The sequence below is a fragment of the Alosa sapidissima genome, chromosome 11 (genome assembly GCF_018492685.1).
Source record: "Alosa sapidissima isolate fAloSap1 chromosome 11, fAloSap1.pri, whole genome shotgun sequence".
In the NCBI taxonomy this organism is placed as follows: Eukaryota; Metazoa; Chordata; class Actinopteri; order Clupeiformes; family Clupeidae; genus Alosa; species Alosa sapidissima.
The window spans coordinates 12,408,183-12,428,860 of NC_055967.1; the positions used below are offsets into that span (position 1 = coordinate 12,408,183).

At 40.5% G+C, this 20,678-nt stretch overlaps 1 protein-coding gene across 2 annotated transcripts; it reads right to left on the reverse strand.

Moving 5' to 3' along the window:
• Positions 1 to 69: 69 nt before the first annotated feature.
• Positions 70 to 20,678, reverse strand: pot1 (protection of telomeres 1 homolog). 2 transcript variants are annotated; one of them, XM_042111002.1, is made up of 20 exons: positions 20,515 to 20,678; positions 19,370 to 19,498; positions 17,934 to 18,009; positions 16,585 to 16,685; positions 15,419 to 15,526; positions 15,111 to 15,161; positions 14,836 to 14,956; positions 10,126 to 10,256; positions 9,478 to 9,768; positions 8,669 to 8,824; positions 5,557 to 5,726; positions 5,282 to 5,370; positions 5,122 to 5,148; positions 4,627 to 4,783; positions 4,206 to 4,393; positions 2,575 to 2,710; positions 2,084 to 2,163; positions 1,715 to 1,812; positions 974 to 1,079; positions 70 to 371 (listed from the first exon to the last, which is right to left on the reverse strand). In XM_042111002.1, the coding sequence occupies exons 2-20, from the start codon at positions 19,487 to 19,489 to the stop codon at positions 253 to 255; spliced, it is 2,325 nt and encodes a 774-aa protein (XP_041966936.1). In that variant the 5' UTR covers positions 19,490 to 19,498; positions 20,515 to 20,678; the 3' UTR covers positions 70 to 252. The 2 variants fall into 2 exon arrangements, with proteins under 2 accessions (XP_041966936.1, XP_041966937.1); XM_042111003.1 differs by lacking the exon at positions 15,111 to 15,161.

Below are 20,678 nucleotides of genomic sequence, written 5' to 3' on the forward strand. Positions count from 1 at the left end.
ACAATTATAACGTTTATATTTTACATACAGCATTTCAATAATTGTACATGTAAAAATAAGGCAAACAAATTGAGATTAGAACTTGTTTTTTATTTAACAATAATTCCAACAACAGCACAAAAAGCTGTTTTTTTAACAGCAATATTAACACAGCATTACAGCACCAACATTAACATTATTTAACTTAATGTCAAGATGTCTTGAACTTAACTTAAACATATTATACAAAACACAGTATTCAAAACATGCTTGCTATCGGTCTACAGGACTTTCCTTGATCTGGGTGTTGACAATCTGGCAGTGGACTTCGCTTTTGCCATTTTCACCCACAGCATATAAACTCAGGCAAAGTTCCAACCAAGGACACTGCACTGTAATGAGAGTAAGGAAAGCAATCTGTTCATACTTCATACAATAAGATGATAACTGGTCATGCTCATTCTTCATACAATACAATGATAACTGGTCATGCTCATACTTCATACAATAAGATGATAACTGGTCATGCTCATTCATCATACAATACGATGATAACTGGTCATGCTCATACTTCATACAATAAGATGATAACTGGTCATGCTCATTCTTCATACAATACGATGATAACTGGTTATGTTTATTCTTCATACAATAAGATGATAACTTGTCATGTTCATACTTCATACAATAAGATGATTACTGGTTTAGGAGAGGTGATGTAGTTAACAACATGACCTACTGGACACATATCAGTGTAGGACCAAAAGTAAGCTAAATAAGAGAGATGAACGCATGCCCATGGGTTACAGCCACATGCAATAAGCAAAAAGTTAATGCTGCCAAAGACAATCTGGTTGCTAAAAAGCCACACTTTTATAGTTAGCAAAGACTTTAAATAGAGGCTTGAACTGGAGAGCATGGCATAGAAAAGTACAGTGCAAGGTTTTTGTTGCTCTGGATTATAGGAATTCATCACATGAGAATTTGCTCTTACGTGTGCTGCCGTCTGGTGGGTGTAAAGAGTCCATGATCTTCTGCATCTTCTCCTGTGCCTCCTGACTGTGGGACAGGTCATCAGCAGAAACATGGAAGAAGTTGTCCTGTGGTGGTGGAGGGGGTGGGGGGAGTAGTGAACAGATGAGCCACAGTCCTTCTGGATCCACTGACTTATGTATGTGGTCTATCTGATGGAAAGGTGGTGTATGTGGTCTATCTGATGGAAAGGTGGTGTATGTGGTCTATCTGATGGAGAGGTGGTGTGTGTGGTCTATCCAGGGTTCCCACTCTAAGTCAAATGTAAAATTCCATGACTTTTCCCTGACAAAAAAACCCAACAACAGAATTTCCATAACCTATAACGAATGGTACAACATACTGACCAAAGATTTCAGAGAAGCCGCATAGCATTAAATCATTTTTTCCTTTTTTTAGAGTGGAAGATAAATAAATGGGCATTGAATAAACAAAGTTGGGGTAACCACAACCACTCAAGCAAGCAGTAAAGCTAATAACAAGATATGCACCAATTCTGTGTGGAAATATACAGTATTTGTATTAGGCCTAATGTATTTTGGCAAGTAAATTGTAAACAGCTACAATATGACTTTCCCCAATTGACAAATGACTTATCACCAAATATGATACAATTCCCTGACTTTCCATGTCTGGAATAGACTTGGATATTCCATGACCCGTGGGAACCCTGTCTACAGTATTTGATGGAAAGGTGGTTTGCCTTTGAGTCCTCCAACAGCAAGGCCTCCAGTGTGGCCGTGCCATCATCCAACTCAAACTTCATCACCAATACATACTCCATTAGCTGGAGCCCCAGGGCTGGGTAGAGGTAGAGAGAGAAAGAGAGAGCGAGAGTTACACTCAGGACAATATCAAGGGGCCACTGATGCCTGCTAAATAATATGAATATATGAAATATATTATATGTGAAATAATATGAATGAATAATGCTACTGACCACTAATTATGAATAGGCTTCTACATACACTAACTGGGTTGTAAAGAAGTGTGCTTTCAACTACACTGTTCTGACTGAGCTAACCTCATGTACAGTACAGGTTAAACTGATTATTTGCATTTGATTATTTACCTTCAGAAATGCTCTTCTCATTCCCCTCCTCTAGGCCTTCAACAGACTTCACAAATTTTCGGACTGAACACTGTCTGCAGCTAAAACACAACCATTTGATTTAAAAAGTGCAGAAAGATTAAGACAGTAGCAACAATGACATGTTGCCAAAAAAACCTGTTTCCTCACAATAAAACCAGTTTCTTCACAATGATGAGTAGAAAACACATCGTTTTGGTCACGTAAGGTCATGTTGCACAATAACATTTTCAGTCTGTTAAGAGGCAAAAAGGCACGTTTAGATGATGCCCCCAGACCTAGCATTGTAGCTCACTGGGAGCACAGGCCATTAGCTGCAGCTACATGTACTCCAGTTCGGAGCACCGATTTTGATCGTGTTTTGTTTCTATCAACAGTACTCAGCGACATTTAACGATCAAGGTCCATGTAAAAATCGTCCGGATTTCTCCTTTAATTGTGGTTCATCATGTGGTATTTTCTAATGAACTGACCCGTAAAACTGCCTTTTCCCTCTGAACAGGAAAGGGACCATGCTGTCAAGGAAGGCCAGCTTGCCCCTCGATGACTTCACAGGAATCATGAATTCCTCATCAGACGAGAGATGGCATATGTCGTCAAAGCTGGCACCTGTGGTAAGTGTGGAAGACAATCGAGGTTAGACATTCAGATTCTACAGACAGACACTCACAATGATCATAATATAATAATACTTAAAGTTTAGGTATAGACTCAGCTGATATTTTAAGAGTAAGCTCAGATAAAGGCTTCTGCTAGAACAATGGCCGAAGGCAGTTGATTCTAATCATCATTTTGGATTACAGCATACAGACAGCGTCTTGTTGACTCATCATGCCCAATTTCTAACATGGAAACCCTTCTGTCTGATTAATATTAAAAGCGATGGCAAGTAGCAGGCTCTGTGGTACCAAACCACTTGAACAAAACAAAGCAGACACATTCCAAGCAGGACATTCATCTCATCTGTGAAAGCAAATCTCCATACGTGGCTGCACTTCCCACATTAGTTTGGCTCTAACTTCAGAATTGACACAGTAGGGAAGACGTGGGCCTGACTGAAACATAAGTACACCAAGTTCCACAGGTTCCGTATCTGATGTGACGGAACAGTGTGCTTAAAGGATAATTCCGGTGTGATTTTGACCTAAAGTGTGTTGAAACATGATACCGAGTGTGAACGTGTGTCTCATAGCTCACCTCGGCTTGTCCCCTGCACTCAGAAATCTGGCGCTAGTTAGCCAATGCTACCAACACAGTGTTTCGTTGTGGTGCCTCGGGCATCGGCCTAGCCATGCAAATAAATCACTGTTTTACACCATTTATGAGGCTCAAAGTAGCTCCATACTTCATTGGTAGACTTCCGAAGGCCTTGACATTTAAAACGAGACATAGAGAACTTTGAAAAAGCACTGGTAGTTTATTTACAAGACGATTTATACAGACAGTACCTTAAAGAATTTTACCGTTCGACGCCATCTTGAATTTAGTCACGATAAGTCGAGCGACGAGTACGAACAAACAGGTATGATAAGGGATCAGATTCCAAAAATAATTCCGTAAAAATGCATGGATTCCAGTTGCTGCTACTGGAAGCAACTGAATCCATGCATTTCCACTGAAACATAAGTACACCAAGTTCCACAGGTTCCGTATCTGATGTGACGGAACAGTGATGACGGAACAGTGTGTTTCTGTATGTGTATGCTTCACATTCTGTGTTCACTTTAACAACAGAAGTGAAGTGTAGAAATACGCTCTGCTCAAAGTGCTGCCCGTGTGAACTGAAGGAATATGCACACAGAGTGCTGCCCGTGTGAACTGAAGGAATATGCACACAGAGTGCTGCCCGTGTGAACTGAAGGAATAAGCACACAGAGTGCTGCCCGTGTGAACTGAAGGAATAAGCACACAGAATGCTGCCTGTGTGAATTGCTACAGTACAATGATTCTAATGGAATTCTACTGTATCTCTACCAATACACAAACGTCAGATGGGTGACTGTAAAACGCTCCAAACGGTTCTGGTGTAAAGTGACTTCAAGAGTCTGAGTGGTAGATCTGACAAACCCAATCATGTCGACAAGTAAAAGTTTGCCTCACTCACCCTGAACAAAGATAAGCTTCGGGTCACTGTCTGCTGGGCTCTTAGAGGACACATGCAGAGTGATCTGCCGGCTGGGATCTTCAGTGTCTGTGGTCAGACTATCAGCCCAGGCTGCCCGGCAGGGCCTGGTGTCCCTCACAGCCTGTCCAAACCTTGCCCTCAGAGTCTCAGGGTCTGGAATCTCCTCACTGCCAAAGACAAGAAGGGAAAATGGCAGAGTTTCCTCCAATTCCAGAGCAGTACGATACCATCACATGTATAAATGTAGTACTCCTTCAAGTTCATGAATCTACCCATGAGGTAACATCAAGTAAGGTACAGTATGGTACAGTATGGTACAGCGTGGTCTAGTTTTGCCTTGGTTTTAAGCGAGTACCAGAAGTTGATCACATTTCAGAGATGATCATGCATGTACACTTACATGGTTTTACACTGGGAACAGAACAGTTTCAGACACTGGTATAGTCTCTTCGGCTGATAGGACTTGACCTGGGCTTTAACATGGAACATCTCTGGAGGGGATGAGCTCTTCACATGAGCCAAAGACACCTTTTGCAGAGTATGTGTGCATTTCCGCACTAACACAGAGAGAGAGAGAGAGAGAGAGAGAGAGAGAGAGAGAGAGAGAGAGAGAGAGAGAGAGAGAGAGAGAGAGAGAGAGAGAGAGAGAGAGAGAGAGAGAGAAAGATGACATTTCTCAAGTGTATATATATGAAACAACTGTAATGAAAACTTTATAAGGTCTAATATCGTTGACATTCACAACATTAGAAGAAAATATACTAAATTCAAGACTTTGTTTAATAGTTTAATTTAATAGGTTTAAGGCCTTAATTTGACAATATTAAATGTAAAAAAAAATACCCTGTTCATTTCAAATGCACCAGTTGAGTGGACAGAAAAGTGGCTGACAAACCTGTTGGACATTCCCCAATGACTCCATCTGAAATAGAATTTTTAATCTGTAAAACTTTTGTCGGCACGTAAAGAAATATACACAACATCAATGCTTACCAGTGAGTATTAAGGCAAATGTGCACTGCACATGTTAGGCTAAATCTTGCCATGTCACTCACTGCTGAGCTGTGATGCTGTACACCAGGTCAGGTCATCCCAAGAGCTGTCCATGTCCCCCTCCATCTGCTCAGCACACGACTGCAGCGCTCTGAAGGACACAGGACAGCAGTCAGGCAATCGGAGTTCATCTTTTATGGCAGTGCAAGTCAATGAATTGGATTTATTAATGAATTACTTCTTGACAGTTGGCTCTTGGCCATGTGATAAACTAATGCAGAGCGGACTTCCTTTCTCTAGTTAACAGTGTGGGGCTGGAGAGAAGTGAGTGGTCTACCTCTGGAGCTTGGAGACGTCTGGGCTGCTGGTAGGCAGGGCACAAAGCCCCCTGCCGTAGGACGTGCCCCCGTGCAGGTGGAAGCTCAGAACCTCTTGGACTGTACAGGCCTCTCCAGCCACCATCTGTGGCACTGCGTGCAGGTTGTAGATACACAGAAACATGCCAGGCTGCCAACACATCAAACCAAATACTCAGTGCAAGTTGTCAACTCATATAATTAGTGATTTTTTAATTCATTCAAATTTAGACAAGTGCTAAATAACATATTGTCTGTGGTGTGACAAACTCAGGACGTATGACACATTATTGTTGCTTTATTTGATCTTTAATTTAATGTCAGCCACTAGATGGCGGCAATGTATTTCATGTAAATTCATTTTAGGATTGCTGAGATTGAATAACTGCATTTCTGCTTTCTTTGCTCAATATCAAGGCTTGTTATATTTACTTTTAATTATAGAATTCTCATGTGTGAAATAAATGACATTAAATGTGATTAAAGAGACCAAGCCTAATAAACACCAATTTCAACATCTTGCATACCACAAGAATCCAATGAGATCAAGATCAAGAGTATGCAGTTTTGCCTACAAAACGCTACTATGGGATGATCTAGCTGGCGTTTCACTAATGAATATTGTGAATGTTAAAACACAGAAAGAAGATGGCAAGATGAAAAGACGGCATAATGTCAAAACCAGGGATTAGTAAAACTAGGAGTTGTTATTTAAAAAAAAACGTAAATGTAAGAATGCTCTGAGGATTACCCCACCTGTGACTTTAGGGAGCTGAAAAAACTTTTGATTATGCTAACAACTGTGTCCTTTAATTTGCAAGCTATTGTTTCTTACAGCTATTTAATATTCAGAGCACCTCCCAGGTGTGGTTACTGTGGTAACACGGAATATAAAGTACTCGCTCAAGGGGGATGCGCTTTATTTCAACTAACATACAACAAGAAAAGTGGCAAGAAATAAGAAATGACAGCTCAGCTCAAGACAATCCATGGATGAAATGTGTTGTCATAAAAGTTTGGGGGTAAAAAACATCCCCGTCAGGGCTCTACCTCCCTCTGAATGTGTTACACGGAGTTGACTGAAAGGCAGATCCTTGTGTGGGTTGTGTTGATTGTTTCATGCCTTCCTTCAAAAAAGGATCACATTCTATTATTACTGGTCCTAAGATGACCACATAAACAGATGTTTTCCAGAGTACATCTCAATGTCTGATATGTTTTTGATAATAATAGAAAAAGTCTTGTGGCTTCCATGACCCCACTAAAAGCCAAAGGTTACATCAGATCTTCAGTGCAATCATTTAGACGCCTTTTAACTCAGTCGTTCTGTGAATGCGTCAAAATAGTGCACTTGAATGAGAATTAATTTTGGCAACTGCCTCGAGATGGATGATGCAAATGACACATCAGGCATGCAACAATGCCCAGGGCCTGACGAGAAAGCCCTCGTGAAGAGCAAGCACAAGTACTGATCAGTCTGTTTCTCAAGGTCTGCCAGCTCAATATTGATACATGGGATTGTTCTGTCAAAGGGGCGCCATTGTGTCAGAGACCTGGAGAAGGACATGGCTGCTAGAAACACCGTCTTCTGCTGTCAAAAAACACTACAGAAGTGAACTACAGCAGCGTACCGAGGGTTTGCAATGCTGCTACTGATGAAGACAAATCATTTGTTGACAACTCCGGCCATGTCCCAGAGCCCACATAGTGATTAAAAAAGAATGCAGTCAGAGGATCCAGTACACAATAAATGACTATGACCCACATTTGAGATAAATTGGGCTGTGCTCAAAACTACAGGCGCTAGCATGAGTTGGAAAGCATGAGAGTACAGGCAACTAAAACAATGTGCCAGTGGATGGGGGTTTCATGTGTTAAGTGAGAGTAGGACTGCTACTAAGTAGTAAAAGTGTGTGTGTGTGTGTGTGTGCGTGTGTGTGTGTGTGTGTGTGTGTGTGTGAGTGAAAACAGGGGGTTGGGGTAGATCCATCTCAGAGCCCTCTTTGTGTGATGTGAGCTGTAATGACAGTATTGATCTGTCACCATCTCAGCTGCTTTAACCTTAATAGCCTCCTATTCTCTTTCTTCACAATTCCCCTTAATACCAGGCCATTTGAACTCAGAGCTGGAAATGACAGACCCTAGACATTTCAGCATGGCTGAATTCCCCTTTCATATCTATTAACAAATAGATTCTTGAGAAATTGAGAATTTACACACTCTACTGGACCAGGAACATGCGAGTTAAAAGCCTGCTAATGATAAACATGTGCAATGTTTTCAAATAAACAGTCAGCTAGCAAAAAGCGTTTAGTGACTGTCAGTTGCAGACTTTAATCAAGCAGCACAGGGGTGTTTTTCACCCCACCAGCAGCTCCACAGGTAACCAAACCTGGATGCCATTCAAGTTTCCAGAATACCACCGTCTGTTGTACTGCAGTTTTAATTGAAGAACAACTTGAGAGCACTTTCTGGCGTGAAACAAAACAAACAGAGTACAGCTCCTTCATGTCTTCATAAAGTAATCTACTGGGGTAACTAAACGTGGATATATATACCTAGCATTTAGGTGTTTTGTCTGCCAAATCATTTCTATCACGTATTAATGAAGCATGGCCACAAAGATAGCCATGGCAGCTGATGATGAAACTTCAGAGATTCAGGGAAATAGGCCGAGGTAAACCAGAAGAGCTGCTTTGTCCGACTCCTTTAAGCAAAACAGCAGCTAGTTTATACTGAACAATGCAAATATGCTTTGAGGCTCGCCTCCATTTTCTACGCCCTTTGTGCAAAACGCAACTAAAGCCATTCAAGTCTTCACAGAATCTTTCTCTCAATTGTGTCACTGTGATTTTGGCAAAAAGGAATATTGTGACAATGTAAATGTGCCTTCCTCATAGCATAAGCCATCAGTGCCTGCTAAGTGCCGTCTTTGTCGCTCTCTGTCTCTCTGTGTATACTCCTCTGAAGACAGAAAACGAATAATTAAATCTACCTAGTATTGAGGCCACATGCTTTGTATCTGATGTGTAAAACAAATAGAATATCTCAGGAAGTAGCTGCCTCAGCTGAAACTGAAGCAGAATGTTTCACCTTCAGGGCCTGAGCAACCTCCACATGGTTGTCGTAAACCAGCACGTCGGCGATGAGGTTCTGTGTGTTTGTCCCAGCAGGAATCTCTCCCTCCAAGGTCCCTGGCTCCACTGGTATAGTCGGAAAAGGGTATCTGCATCGGGTGCCATCCCATACCTTAAAGAAGATCAGATGCTTAAGTCTCAGAGATGTTGATAAACATGGGTGTGAAGGCAAACAACTGCTTGGATGTATTCATTTACATATAAAATATTAAACAGATGTTTCATCAAATTTCTTTAAAAGTAATCGGCGCTGGGTAATCAGCGCCAAAATGACATGAAAGGCAACCTTGCTGCCTCGTGGCCAACCTCCCAGCTTTGATTTAGTTTCATAAGGACGGGCCAAGATCATCCACTGTTGAACATCATCACCTGGGGTCCCTCCTGAATATATTGGCTACTACTCATTACTGGAAGCATAGAGAATAAGATGATGTTCAACAGTGGATGATCTTGGCCCGTCCTTATGAAACTAAATCAAAGCTGGGAGGTTGGCCACACAGCCTTTGAGCTTGGTCTGTGTGCCCTGGAAATGTTTCCACCTCAGCACGCACTTGCTAATATAAGATAAGGTAAGATACATTTATTTATATAGTCCCCAACGACCACTCAAAATACTTCACACAAAGAAAAGGAAAAATACAACAGAAACTATCAACAATCTTCCACAGAGAACAGCAGCAGGCTTCTTGGGGAGTGTGATGCTTACACAGAATAGGAACAGATTCCAAGCTGATGAGCAGCGCTGTGCTTTTCTGTGCTGCATACCTTGAGGAGAGTGCAGGCACTGTCCAGGCAAGCTTTGGCCAGCAGCTGGCAGGTGAAGTCAAAGTACTGCCTGGGCACCACAGCAGAGAGAGGCACGGTGGGCTCCCGCAGGACGGACAACTCGTGGGCTGCCCACTTGCGCAGCTCCATCACCCTGCGTCGGTCCTCTTCGCTAAAGTGGAACGACTTGTCTGTCCTCGGCACCACGGGGCTGCCGACTGTACCGTCAAAGGTGAGCGCAGACCAGCCCCAGCAGGTGACCAGAGTCATTGAGCCACCAAACATCTGAGCCTAGTTATCAAGCAAGCAAGCAAGAGCCATTAGTGAGAGCCATTTCTTAGCATGGTAAAGAATTTCAGATGAAACAGACCAGCTGACATTTCCAAAATATAAACACATGCTTGACGGCAAAACATCAGCATCTCCTTTCCACCCCACTAGAGAATAAATCCTGATGAAAGTGATACATATCAAAATGACTTCTAAGCGGTACACTGGCAGTATTCTGTATGCAAGGTGGATTTATTTCAAGACAGAGGACAGAGCTGGGGGCCAGTAAAGCAGTTGTTGGCCTGTCGAGCACAGTGTAGAGTGATTAGGGATCTCTCTCTGACTAATTTAACACCCTCCATGCACCAGTAACTCTACCTTTACTCTGTGCAGCCGGATGACATCGCCTGCCTTGAATATTTTAGGATGGTTCTCTTGGTTTTCACAAAAGATAGTGCAGCTGACTGTAGCCCCCGACGGGTCTGTGAGCTTCAAAGTTGAACAGTAATCTAAAACACAGAGAGCACTGACAATCAGACAGAGAAAACAAATTACAGTTGAACTTTTTTACTTCTTTGAAGAGCAATCTAGTCTTCAGGGGTTCTTTGGTGACCAGGAGGCAGCCCTCTCTTTTCGTTTCACTGACCCCTTTCAACTTGACCAGCAATGTAAGCGCTGCTGTGCAACTTCTAATTAAACTACAGTGACAGGGAAAGGAATTACAGTACAAAGACTGTGAAAAAAAACTGCCCACCAAGAGCCTTCATGAAAATATTCAAAAGAGTGTTCTAACCACCATCGTGTTTCAATTATTCACATGAGGTCTCGGAGCCCACATTTGCAAGGATGGCCCACATTAACAGCAGTGCTGTGTTTTACGCGTCAACTGAATGTTATCTTGCAATGAGAAAACAATACAGGCAACTTAGAGCAAAACAATTTCTAAGACAAATGTATCCGTGATATAAGTGATATAAAGCGTTGAAACTGATGAAAACACAAATAGAAACATGAGCAGAAGGAGAATGAGCCCATTTCCTCTGTAAGCACTGGCGATAACTGCACTTTGTAATGAGGACAGCTGTTCTTCCTCAAGGTCCACCATGGATTTTTCACTGTGTCTTGTCACTTAAGTGGCAATAAAGTTCAGCCTGATCCATTTGTTCTACTAATTAAACAACGCCAGATCCTCCTGTTCACACTAAAACATCAGCGAGCCGCATGAGTGGTCCACGAAGTGCAGCCGAGGTCTTTGTCATCAATGTGCTGCATCTATACAGTGCATGGATAATCAATGAGTTTAGTGTGTTACCACACAGATCCTCTCAACATACGTAATTGCTTTGAGGTCTGCAGATGTTTAAAACCATGTACTATTAAAGTGCCATCGACGCATATGTGGCGGCCTCTGAGGAATCCAGCTGGGCTTCTATTGACTGACTTTTGGAGTCTCACTAGTAGTGGCATAATTAGGATGCATCTCATATACAGTGGCATGCACCCACCCCGGCCCCTGCAAATCATCCCCATTTACTTACATTTAGGCCTATGCATTTACACATATATATTTTGTATACTCTTTTTGTACTCATATTATCTTATTTATTTATCTTTTGTACTCCTCCTTATAATCATTGCATCATGTCAGATCATATCATAGTACATGATATCATGTATTAGTTCAGTAACTTTATAACATCATGAATATCACCAGTATGTCTTACTGAGATAAAGTTGTGAAGAAATGCTTCCTCTCTACGAACGAACAAAGAAACATTCTGTCTGAGCTGAATAACTCTCCTCTGATGCTTTCAGTAAATCATCAAAAAACATAACTCTCATGCTCATTCCAGAATTCTATATAAATCTAGTTCTTGGGGGGAAATCTGGTCAATAGAAAACAAGGTGGCCCACGCATCAGAAGCACAGCACAAGATCACTTAACAGTAGCCAGCTGGCGTCAGACAGGGCCGCATGAGGAGCTAAAGGGAGACGGAGTTCCTACAGAGAGGCCTGGCCAACTTGTACACATTTGCTTTCCAAACACATATCACATTCAAGTATATAATTTCTGAAATGTACGGCTAAGGGAAGAGGAGTGGGGTTTGGAGTGTAGCCTCACAGACATTTGTCAACTCCTCCAACAGCCTCAATTCAAAAACTATGGAAACACACAGGGTCTATGAGCAGGATAGAAATGCTTCAAAAATGGACCAAAAACAGTGACATTAAAACACACATTAATGCACACAGTTTTTTCAGGGAATTTTCCACAGAATTCCAAGCATAGGAAGGAAAGGGGAAAGGCCCAGCACTGTAGCCATCGGTAGACACTCGGGCTCTGAGAAGCAGCTGTGCTCTCTCTCACGTCCAGTGAGCGCGCTCTAACTAAGCCCCATCAAAGCTGAAATGGAAACAGACAGGTATGGCGTCCCTTCACTGCTACTGGAACAAACCTTGGCTGCCCTCTATTGAACAGTATTCATTTACATTGCTACAGTTTGGTAGAGATGATTAAACTCTCAGTTGCATGCATTACCAGCACTGTCTCTGTCCACTGGCACATTGCACACTCAATAGAGAGAAAGCAGAATGCCAAAGAGAAAGCATTAGCTACTGAGGCTTTAAACACAAACCTAAGACCTGGCTTAAAGCAAACCAAATATGTGAGCATATGGAATATGTGATCATGTGCATTCACAGAATAGCACTACTGAAAATGTAAAGGGATATTCCACCATTTGGGGAATTACACTCATTTTCCACCTCCCCTTGAGTTAAACTATTGACCTCTGTCAACTACCTTTCTCCAGTTCATCCAGCCGTTCTCTGAGTCTGGCGATACCAGTTTTAGCTCCAGCCTAGCATAGATCATTGAATCTGACTAGACCATTAGCTTCTCGCTTGCTAGCATCACGTTTAAAAGTGACTAAGATTTCCAGGAATTTTCCTATTTAAAACTTGTCTTCTCTAAAGTTAGAACATAAGACCAACGCAAAATGAAACGTGGCGATTTTCTAGGCTGATTTGACATGGAACTATACTCTCATTTCCAGCGTAATAATCAAGGAACACCATGGGCACAGCAGCACAATGATATCATGCAGCACCTGAAAATAGTCCCTGTAGGCTAATTTCCAGCAACAACGTTGAGCTGCAGCAGACGAATCAGTTAGTGACTGGATTATTACGCCTGAATGAGAGTATAGTTCCATGTCAAATCAGCCTAGAAAATCGCTACATTTGATTTTCCGTTGGTCTTATTACACTTTCTAACTTGAGAGGAGACCGGTTTTAAATAGGAAAATTACCGGAAATCTTAGTCACTTTTAAACGTGATGCTAGCAGGCGAGATGCTAATGGACTAATTTGATTAAATGATCTATGCTAGGCTGGAGCTAAAAGTGGTGTGGCCAGACTCAGAGAATGGCTGGATGAACTGGACAAAGGTAAAAATCAATTGTTTAACTCAAGGGGAGGTGGAAAATGAGTGTAATTCCCTAAATGGTGGGATATCCCTTTAAAGACTCATCATTGCATCTATGCATACTAGATTAATGAACAATGCCCCTTTCAAATAAATAAATAAAACAAAATAATAAATAAATAAAAAAACACGTCATTCTCAAAGATAGGCCCGTCATAACCATACACAAATGTCTTTAAACCGACTGCAATATTTTTGGCATAATAGCAATAGTTGCTATCCATCAGCAATCTCTTTGTATAAAGACTTTATATTTAAATTGTTATTTATGTTACATTTTACCTTAAAAACACAATTAAACAATGCATTTGTTTATTTGGTTGTTTATAATTAATCATGAACTACATTTTCATGATCATGACAGCCCTACTCAAGGTAGGCCTACATTTACATGTCATCTCAAGCATCATCGATTGCCTATCTCTCATAATATTTCTACCACGTCCATTCTGACTCTAACATAAACCACTCCTTACAAACTTCAATGACATCCTCCATCTTGCTCTGAGCACATTATTGATCTCCCTCCATCCCTCTGCCCCAGTGCAAACCCTCAGGTCTTCTCACATTGGCTGACTTGTTGAGCCTCAGGCTGGCCTATGGGCATTCAGTGTCACTAAACCAAACTTCAGACCCTTTGTACATACAACTCCTTTATGACTTCTACTTCACATGTCATCAGCTTTCAAAATCAAAGTGTAGACTCAGCTCCTCACTCTGGGTACTCCTTTGATCAGTAAACAATAGTGTGTGTTGTCCCTCATTCTAATTTTCTACCCTTGTCTGCGGACGCTATGGCTAAAGTTGTTGCCTTCCCTCTGATGTTCACCCTTATGTTTCATAATTTATGTTGTTGAGGATACTTTTGTTTCTTTTTTTTGCTTGGATTAAAACAACACCATAGTGTTAATGGAGGATTATATCATTATTACTTCCAAACAATTGAAAACATCATGATTGATACATCTCTCATATTGCCACATTTCTTATACATTATCCAACTCTACACACCATAAAACCCCCCTGACGATCCACTCTCTCTTTTGCACATCACCATACTTTCTCACGACTTTGTAGTGTTAGTGAAGTTTTGTGCACAATCTGCACATCTGTGTATAAGATGGTTTCACCTTGTGTCTGAGGTGTCTGACAGTGTGTGAGAAATATGTGATGGAGCATGAATAATGTGTGAGAGTATGATGGTGTGTACGACTGGTCAAAACCATCTCCCATAGTCCTACTGTACATCAGTCGAATCAGTCAGAGTCTTATACCACCTGACTAAGCATTGTTTAATGCAGTGAAGAGGATTTTGAGAGCTTGACAGTTCCCCGTCATTTGAAAGCTCTAATCTCTGGGCCCAAGTCTAAGCTAAGTGCTTAAGAGTCTTTATACACAAAAGAGGGGATTGATGACTCAATATCATGAAAGCAGAGGTAGGAAATCTTCAGAAGTGGATAAACCATTTACCAGTGTATATAGTGATAGAATAGAGAGGAGATATGACTTCAGAGAGACAGACAGATGCTACATATCACATATCTTAAAAGATCTCAATCATTCATTGATATGATAATGCTTCTATGAACAAAAGCACTCACCTGTTCCTTTGGTGGGAAAGGGCAACTTAAAAAAGGTCACAACTCCATAGACATTCACCTGGGATCCATGTTTCAGCGCATTCAGTGGAACATACACATACTTAGCAGGAGCACTTAGGACCTATAGAAGGAGACAATCAAGGACCTCTCATTTTCTATAATATGTGCATCCAATTGTATATTCTCAAATACATGCACTTTCGTGCGAACAAAAGGAGATGTAGTTATAAGAATGGCCTGGGAAATGAGAGTTGGAGGAGGGGGGAGGATCTCACAGTAGCACTGGCTCCAGATGTTCCCACTGTGGGCGCTGTAGCTGCACAAACCTGTAACCAGATCAAAAGTTGAACCCCATCTTCCGCCAGTCAGCTGTTGGCCAGGGTGTTGTACCAAGTCTTATACAATTGTCAGAGGTCAAAAGATCCAATTTCACTGATGTGAAAAAACTGATGGAATCACATTTGCAGGATGTGTTCTGGACATATGCTCCAGACATTAAGTTTCCAGAATCCAGATTTCCATTGATACAGTATAGTCAGTAAGTCAGAGCAGAATGTTATCATATGAAGCCAAATTTACTTACATGAACATTAGCCTCTGTGCCATCTAAATGAAGGTTACAATGATGCAGTTTGTCTTTCATAAAGGTGGGAGAAGGACTCACTGTAAAGCCCGACAACACAACAGTGTCCTGCGGAAGCAGAAAAGTGGTACTGAAGAGGTGGCAGAGCATGAAATAAAGAGCAAGTAATGCACATTCTGGAAAATCATTTGCCAAATCCTTACAAAAGGCATTTCAGGCACTCTGAAGACATGCCCTGCATTTTCTTAAAAGATGGACTGTAAGGAATAATACAGTTTCAACAAAGACATGGTGAGTCAAAAGTTATCATTGGTGTGTAACAAAGCAGACTGAGAGTGATACACTTTCCAGTTCCAGACATCACACCCAAAGTTTGAATCTTTGAAATAATAATCTATTGATGCCATATTTTATCAAAATAACTTAAACAGTGTAGTACCATACTATTAACGCATTAACACTTTGGAAAATCACTACACATGGTTGCATATTCCCTAAAGCAAAGCAACATAATGCAACAGTGTGTATGCTCATTATGTGTCTTCATTTTTAATGAAAACTTGAGAGTGGCTTTATGCAGTGCCTCCTGTGTTGGGAAGGTTACTTTTAAAATGTATTCCACTACAGGTGGATATATTGATGGATGGATTGATATATAAGCCTATGTGCTGTGAAACCTATACTGGCCTAAAACATGCCGACTGGATATAGGCCCCATTGGCCTACAACAAAATACATTTTACACTCCACATTCCCTGGGACGTTTCTCATTTAGGCTATCAATATAATCAGAGAGGGAAAGAGGAAGGAGCCACCCAAGAGATACATAGGCTACATTGTGTGGTTAAAAATATTGGTATTTACAAGATATAATGATTTAAAATGTAATTTTATCAATGTAACTGCATTCTGAATACCACCCATTTAAATAGTAACTGTATTTAAATACAGTTACTCATATTTTGTATTTTAAATACGTAATCCAGAATACATGCATTCCGTTACTTCCCAACACTGGGTGCCTCAATCTACCACCATGAAAGAGAAGAAAGAACCATGGTAACAACAGTCATCATACAAATGAATTGCAATTACAGGCCTATGTAACGCCTAAACGTCTATAGGATAATATATTATCTTTTTGTCATATGGCCGCAAAGGAATACCGCTTGATTGACAGCATGTGAGAAGTCCTTGGCCAGCCCTCCAAACAACACGACATTGATGGATATGTTATTTGATGCTTGGCTCTGTTTGGGGACATCTTCTAAAGACAGAAAATTGACAGTAGAAAAAGAAAAATGTGTTAGAAAATAAATACAGACAGTGCCAGTTTTCACAACCATACCGCTTTTTGTAACACAGTAATACTACTTATTATTATACTATGCATATTCATATTAATAATAATAATCTTTACCAAATTAATATTTGGTAAAGATTAAAACATATCTGTCTGAAAATTCTCTGACTTCAAAAAGATCATGTTTGTCGTTCAAAGGAAAAAACAACATCAGTCTAGGGCTATTTCAAGGGGGTATTCCAGAAAGAAGGTTCAACAAACTGTCTGTCTAACCCTGATCTCTGGGTTGATTAATCACGAAATGGCAAAACTCTGAGGTCTCGGTTCCAAAACACCTGATAATATGAATAAGTTCAATCTACACAGAGTTTGTTCTTTTCCGTCATCAGAAAATTAGCAAATTTGTGCAATAAAAATGTGTACAGTTAATCGTTTGATATAAATGCTGTAATTCCTGACCAGTGGCTTAACAATGATTAAAAATCCTAACAGCATACTGTAAATGATTTTTTCAGCACAAACCTTCACAAACTGTAGCCTTCTAAGATCAGCCTACTATGTTTTATTACTATTACTATTATTGAGGCACCAGCCAATAAGTTAAATACAGTAGATTCACTTCAAATAACTTTTAATTAAGCAATAAGCCCCGAGAGGCCGTTCTATATCGTGAATATAGCACAGCTGAGGGGTGTTAGGCACGAAGTGAGCAAAGCGAAGGGGCTATAAGCTTACAGGTGGGAAAAAGTGGTGACATATTTGGCCACTGAATACATTTCTATTTTAATTTAAAAATGATAATGTTTGATTATTCATTAGGGGATGGTGGTAGGCCTAAATATTCAGGATCTCAAAATCCTCCCTGGGCGTAGCCTATGCAAATAAATATGCTTTTGCGTCAGACTGATAGAGGAGAAAATGACAACCTATGTCCAACAACTGCTCAGTAGGAGGGAGGAGATATGGAGAAAGACTGGGGTTGTTTAAGAAAATCTGCTAGGAGCAGGTTATGTTCACTGTCAGTTACTGTAGTAACTGACCCAAATATCTTACTGGAATGGGAAGCCTGCCGTTTCCCTCGTCTCAGGGTTAATAGACTCTGGGTTCTTAGGGTTAATAAACAAAGATTTTTAACAAACCCGCTTTCTGAAATAGGCCCCAGATATCTGAATCAAGTGTAAGTCATGCATAATTAATTAGGTGAGGAAATACCTTGAATAACTGACTTTAGCAGGTATTTTAAATGATTTCCTATATGTAACAAAGGACCCTTAAAAACCACTTTGCCCTGTAAAACAAACAGACCACATGCAGAAAACATGAGCAATTAAACAAACTGTCAGAGCATAATCTTAATAATTACTTAGTTACATGCATCTGGAATTTGATCAAACATAAATTTGTCAAGTTTCTTCTTCTCTGGTGGTTGAGCAGTTGTAAGTGCTACCCACTGACTGTATACTGGGTGCTAGTGCTACCATGAGGCTCTGTGGGATTAAGTGTGAAACTACACTTCTCCTACAGCACAGCTGGTGCACCTACACCTTACCCCTGGCAAATACTGACTTGCTGATTTTCTCTTTAGCAATATGCTTGTTTTGACTGAAAATGACACTGCCACATGCCACAAAAGGTTGTAAGACAATGTGTTGGAATCAGCAATGTTGGCATGGAATCAGAAAAAGAAGCATTTTCCCCTTTTTAAAAAAATATTCTTATGAAAAATGGCATGTCCAAAATTATTTATACCCTTTTTAAATAATCAGTGGAAACATCTGTATTTGCCATCACAGCTCAAAATGGTTCTTATAATAACTACCAAGCCTCTCCATGTCTCCACAATGATTGTAGACCCCACCTTTTTAGCAGCAATCTGTTTTTTTTTTTTTTTTGAGGCAGGAACAATTCTTTGCCATCACTCTGGCCTTGTGCTCATCTTTTTTTAGAACTTCTCAAAGTACATGGTAACACTAAAACAAGGGGCTACATTAAGAATTTTGGAAGAAAAAGATCAGGCAGTGTGCCGAGAGACCTACCCCAATAGGCGGCATTGGACATTAAGCCAAGAAATAAGGTAACAAACAAGGCAAGACATGGTTAACAGAACAATATCAACATTTTTTAATGTGGCCCAACCAGAGTCCAGACTTCAATCTGTCAAAAAAGCGAGCACAAGGCCAGAGTGATGGCAAATAATCGTTCTTGCCTCAAAACCCAGATTTCTGTTAAAATGGTGCGGCCTTGAATTATTGTGGAGACATGGAGAGGCTTGGTAGGTCCTTGGTAGGTACAAACAAAATTTTGAGAGCTGTGAAGGCAAATAAAGATGTTTACATAGACCATTTAAAAAGGGTATGAATAATTTTGGACATGCCATTTTTCATGAAAATGTTGTGTGATGTGATAAGGTGTTGTTTCTCCCATATTGTCTTACAACCTTTTGGCATGTGGCAGTGTCATTTTCAGCCAGAACAAACATATCAAGAGAAAATCTATGTTTGCCAGGGGTATGAATAATTTTGTTCTTAACTGTACATACATTATGCCATACATTATTATGCATCTCTGTGGTGATGCCATACATAAGGCTATAATATATCTGTGTAGGGATGCCATACATTACAAGATGATTTATTTTTGCACCAAACCTTCACATATTTTCCAGCACACTCAGACTGCTCTGTTAAAGTGTGTAGGGGGATGCTTTGCCGAGTCTTCGGTAACCATTTTTCCATGTTCAATGGATCTTGGTCCGTGTAAACCGGCATGATTTCAATCTGGGAGCAAGAATGACAAGCCACTCAGACCTAGTACACTCAATATTTTCAGAAATCATGATAAATACACATAACATCAAGTTGGTTTGGACCAATTAAACCTAGTCACTGGGTGGGACCAACTGTTCTAACCATTTAGCTAAAACCTTTTCATCTCCACTACATCATAAAACATAAATAACCTGCAACTCTTAACTAATTAACTAACAACCCTAAAATAGTGAACCCTGAAAAGACACTATGCAAAAACCAACTGCTAGCCTAATGGAAATGTCCTTCTATCCTCTGTTTATAGATGTCCGCATAAGAATATGGTAAGAATTAAAATGTGTTGCTAACTCTCCTGCTGTCTTAGCCCTTACAATAAAATAGCTGCACTACTTCATGTCTCAAAACTACGGAGCCCCCGAAGGACCATGGTGGGAATATACTTTTACTGAGGTGGGAATTATTTTTTTCGAGTTTCCATTGCGTTCCCTATGGAGGGAATACAAAACTATTGCGAATGAATCCAACTTTAGTGAGGGAACGCAAATAAATATTTCCACCATGGTCATTAGGGAGCTCGTACAAAACTGCCGTGTTGGAGGAATTATTTGCAGTCCATATGAAGAAAATGGACATGAAAACTACATTGCGCTATAGGTCTAGATAGTCGTGCACTTTACAGCAGCACTTTACAGCAGAAATACAATAGTTTGGACATGAATATGTCGAATAACTGCAGTTCTTTTTTGTAGGGAACGTTACCCAGACAACGTTGCATTGGTAAATGTTGTCTTAAATGATTGTCTTAAAAAACACATGCATCCGATGTTCTTCTAAAAAGACAATCGTTAGTGATCGTTTACAGCCATATCCTTGGATATACCCAAGGTATAACGTTAACAGTGCGCCGTGCTAAGGGCATATTATTATCACCTCTCCTAAGTTAGCTGCCGTGGCGGCTAGCTTGCAAGTTACTATTTGCAAGTGTTTTGGGGTTACTGCTACTACTGTCGTGATAGAAAACGTACCTGAATTTTAAACCAAGTGCAAGATAATAAGTGCCAAATATCGATGGAGACAATTCTATCAATTGTATTAAGTAGCCTGAAAAACTGCCTTGGAGGACTTTTTGGTACTATCCAAGCTGCTCATTTCCCGGCGACTTTCGAAGCATCTGTTCCTAAACTGAGCA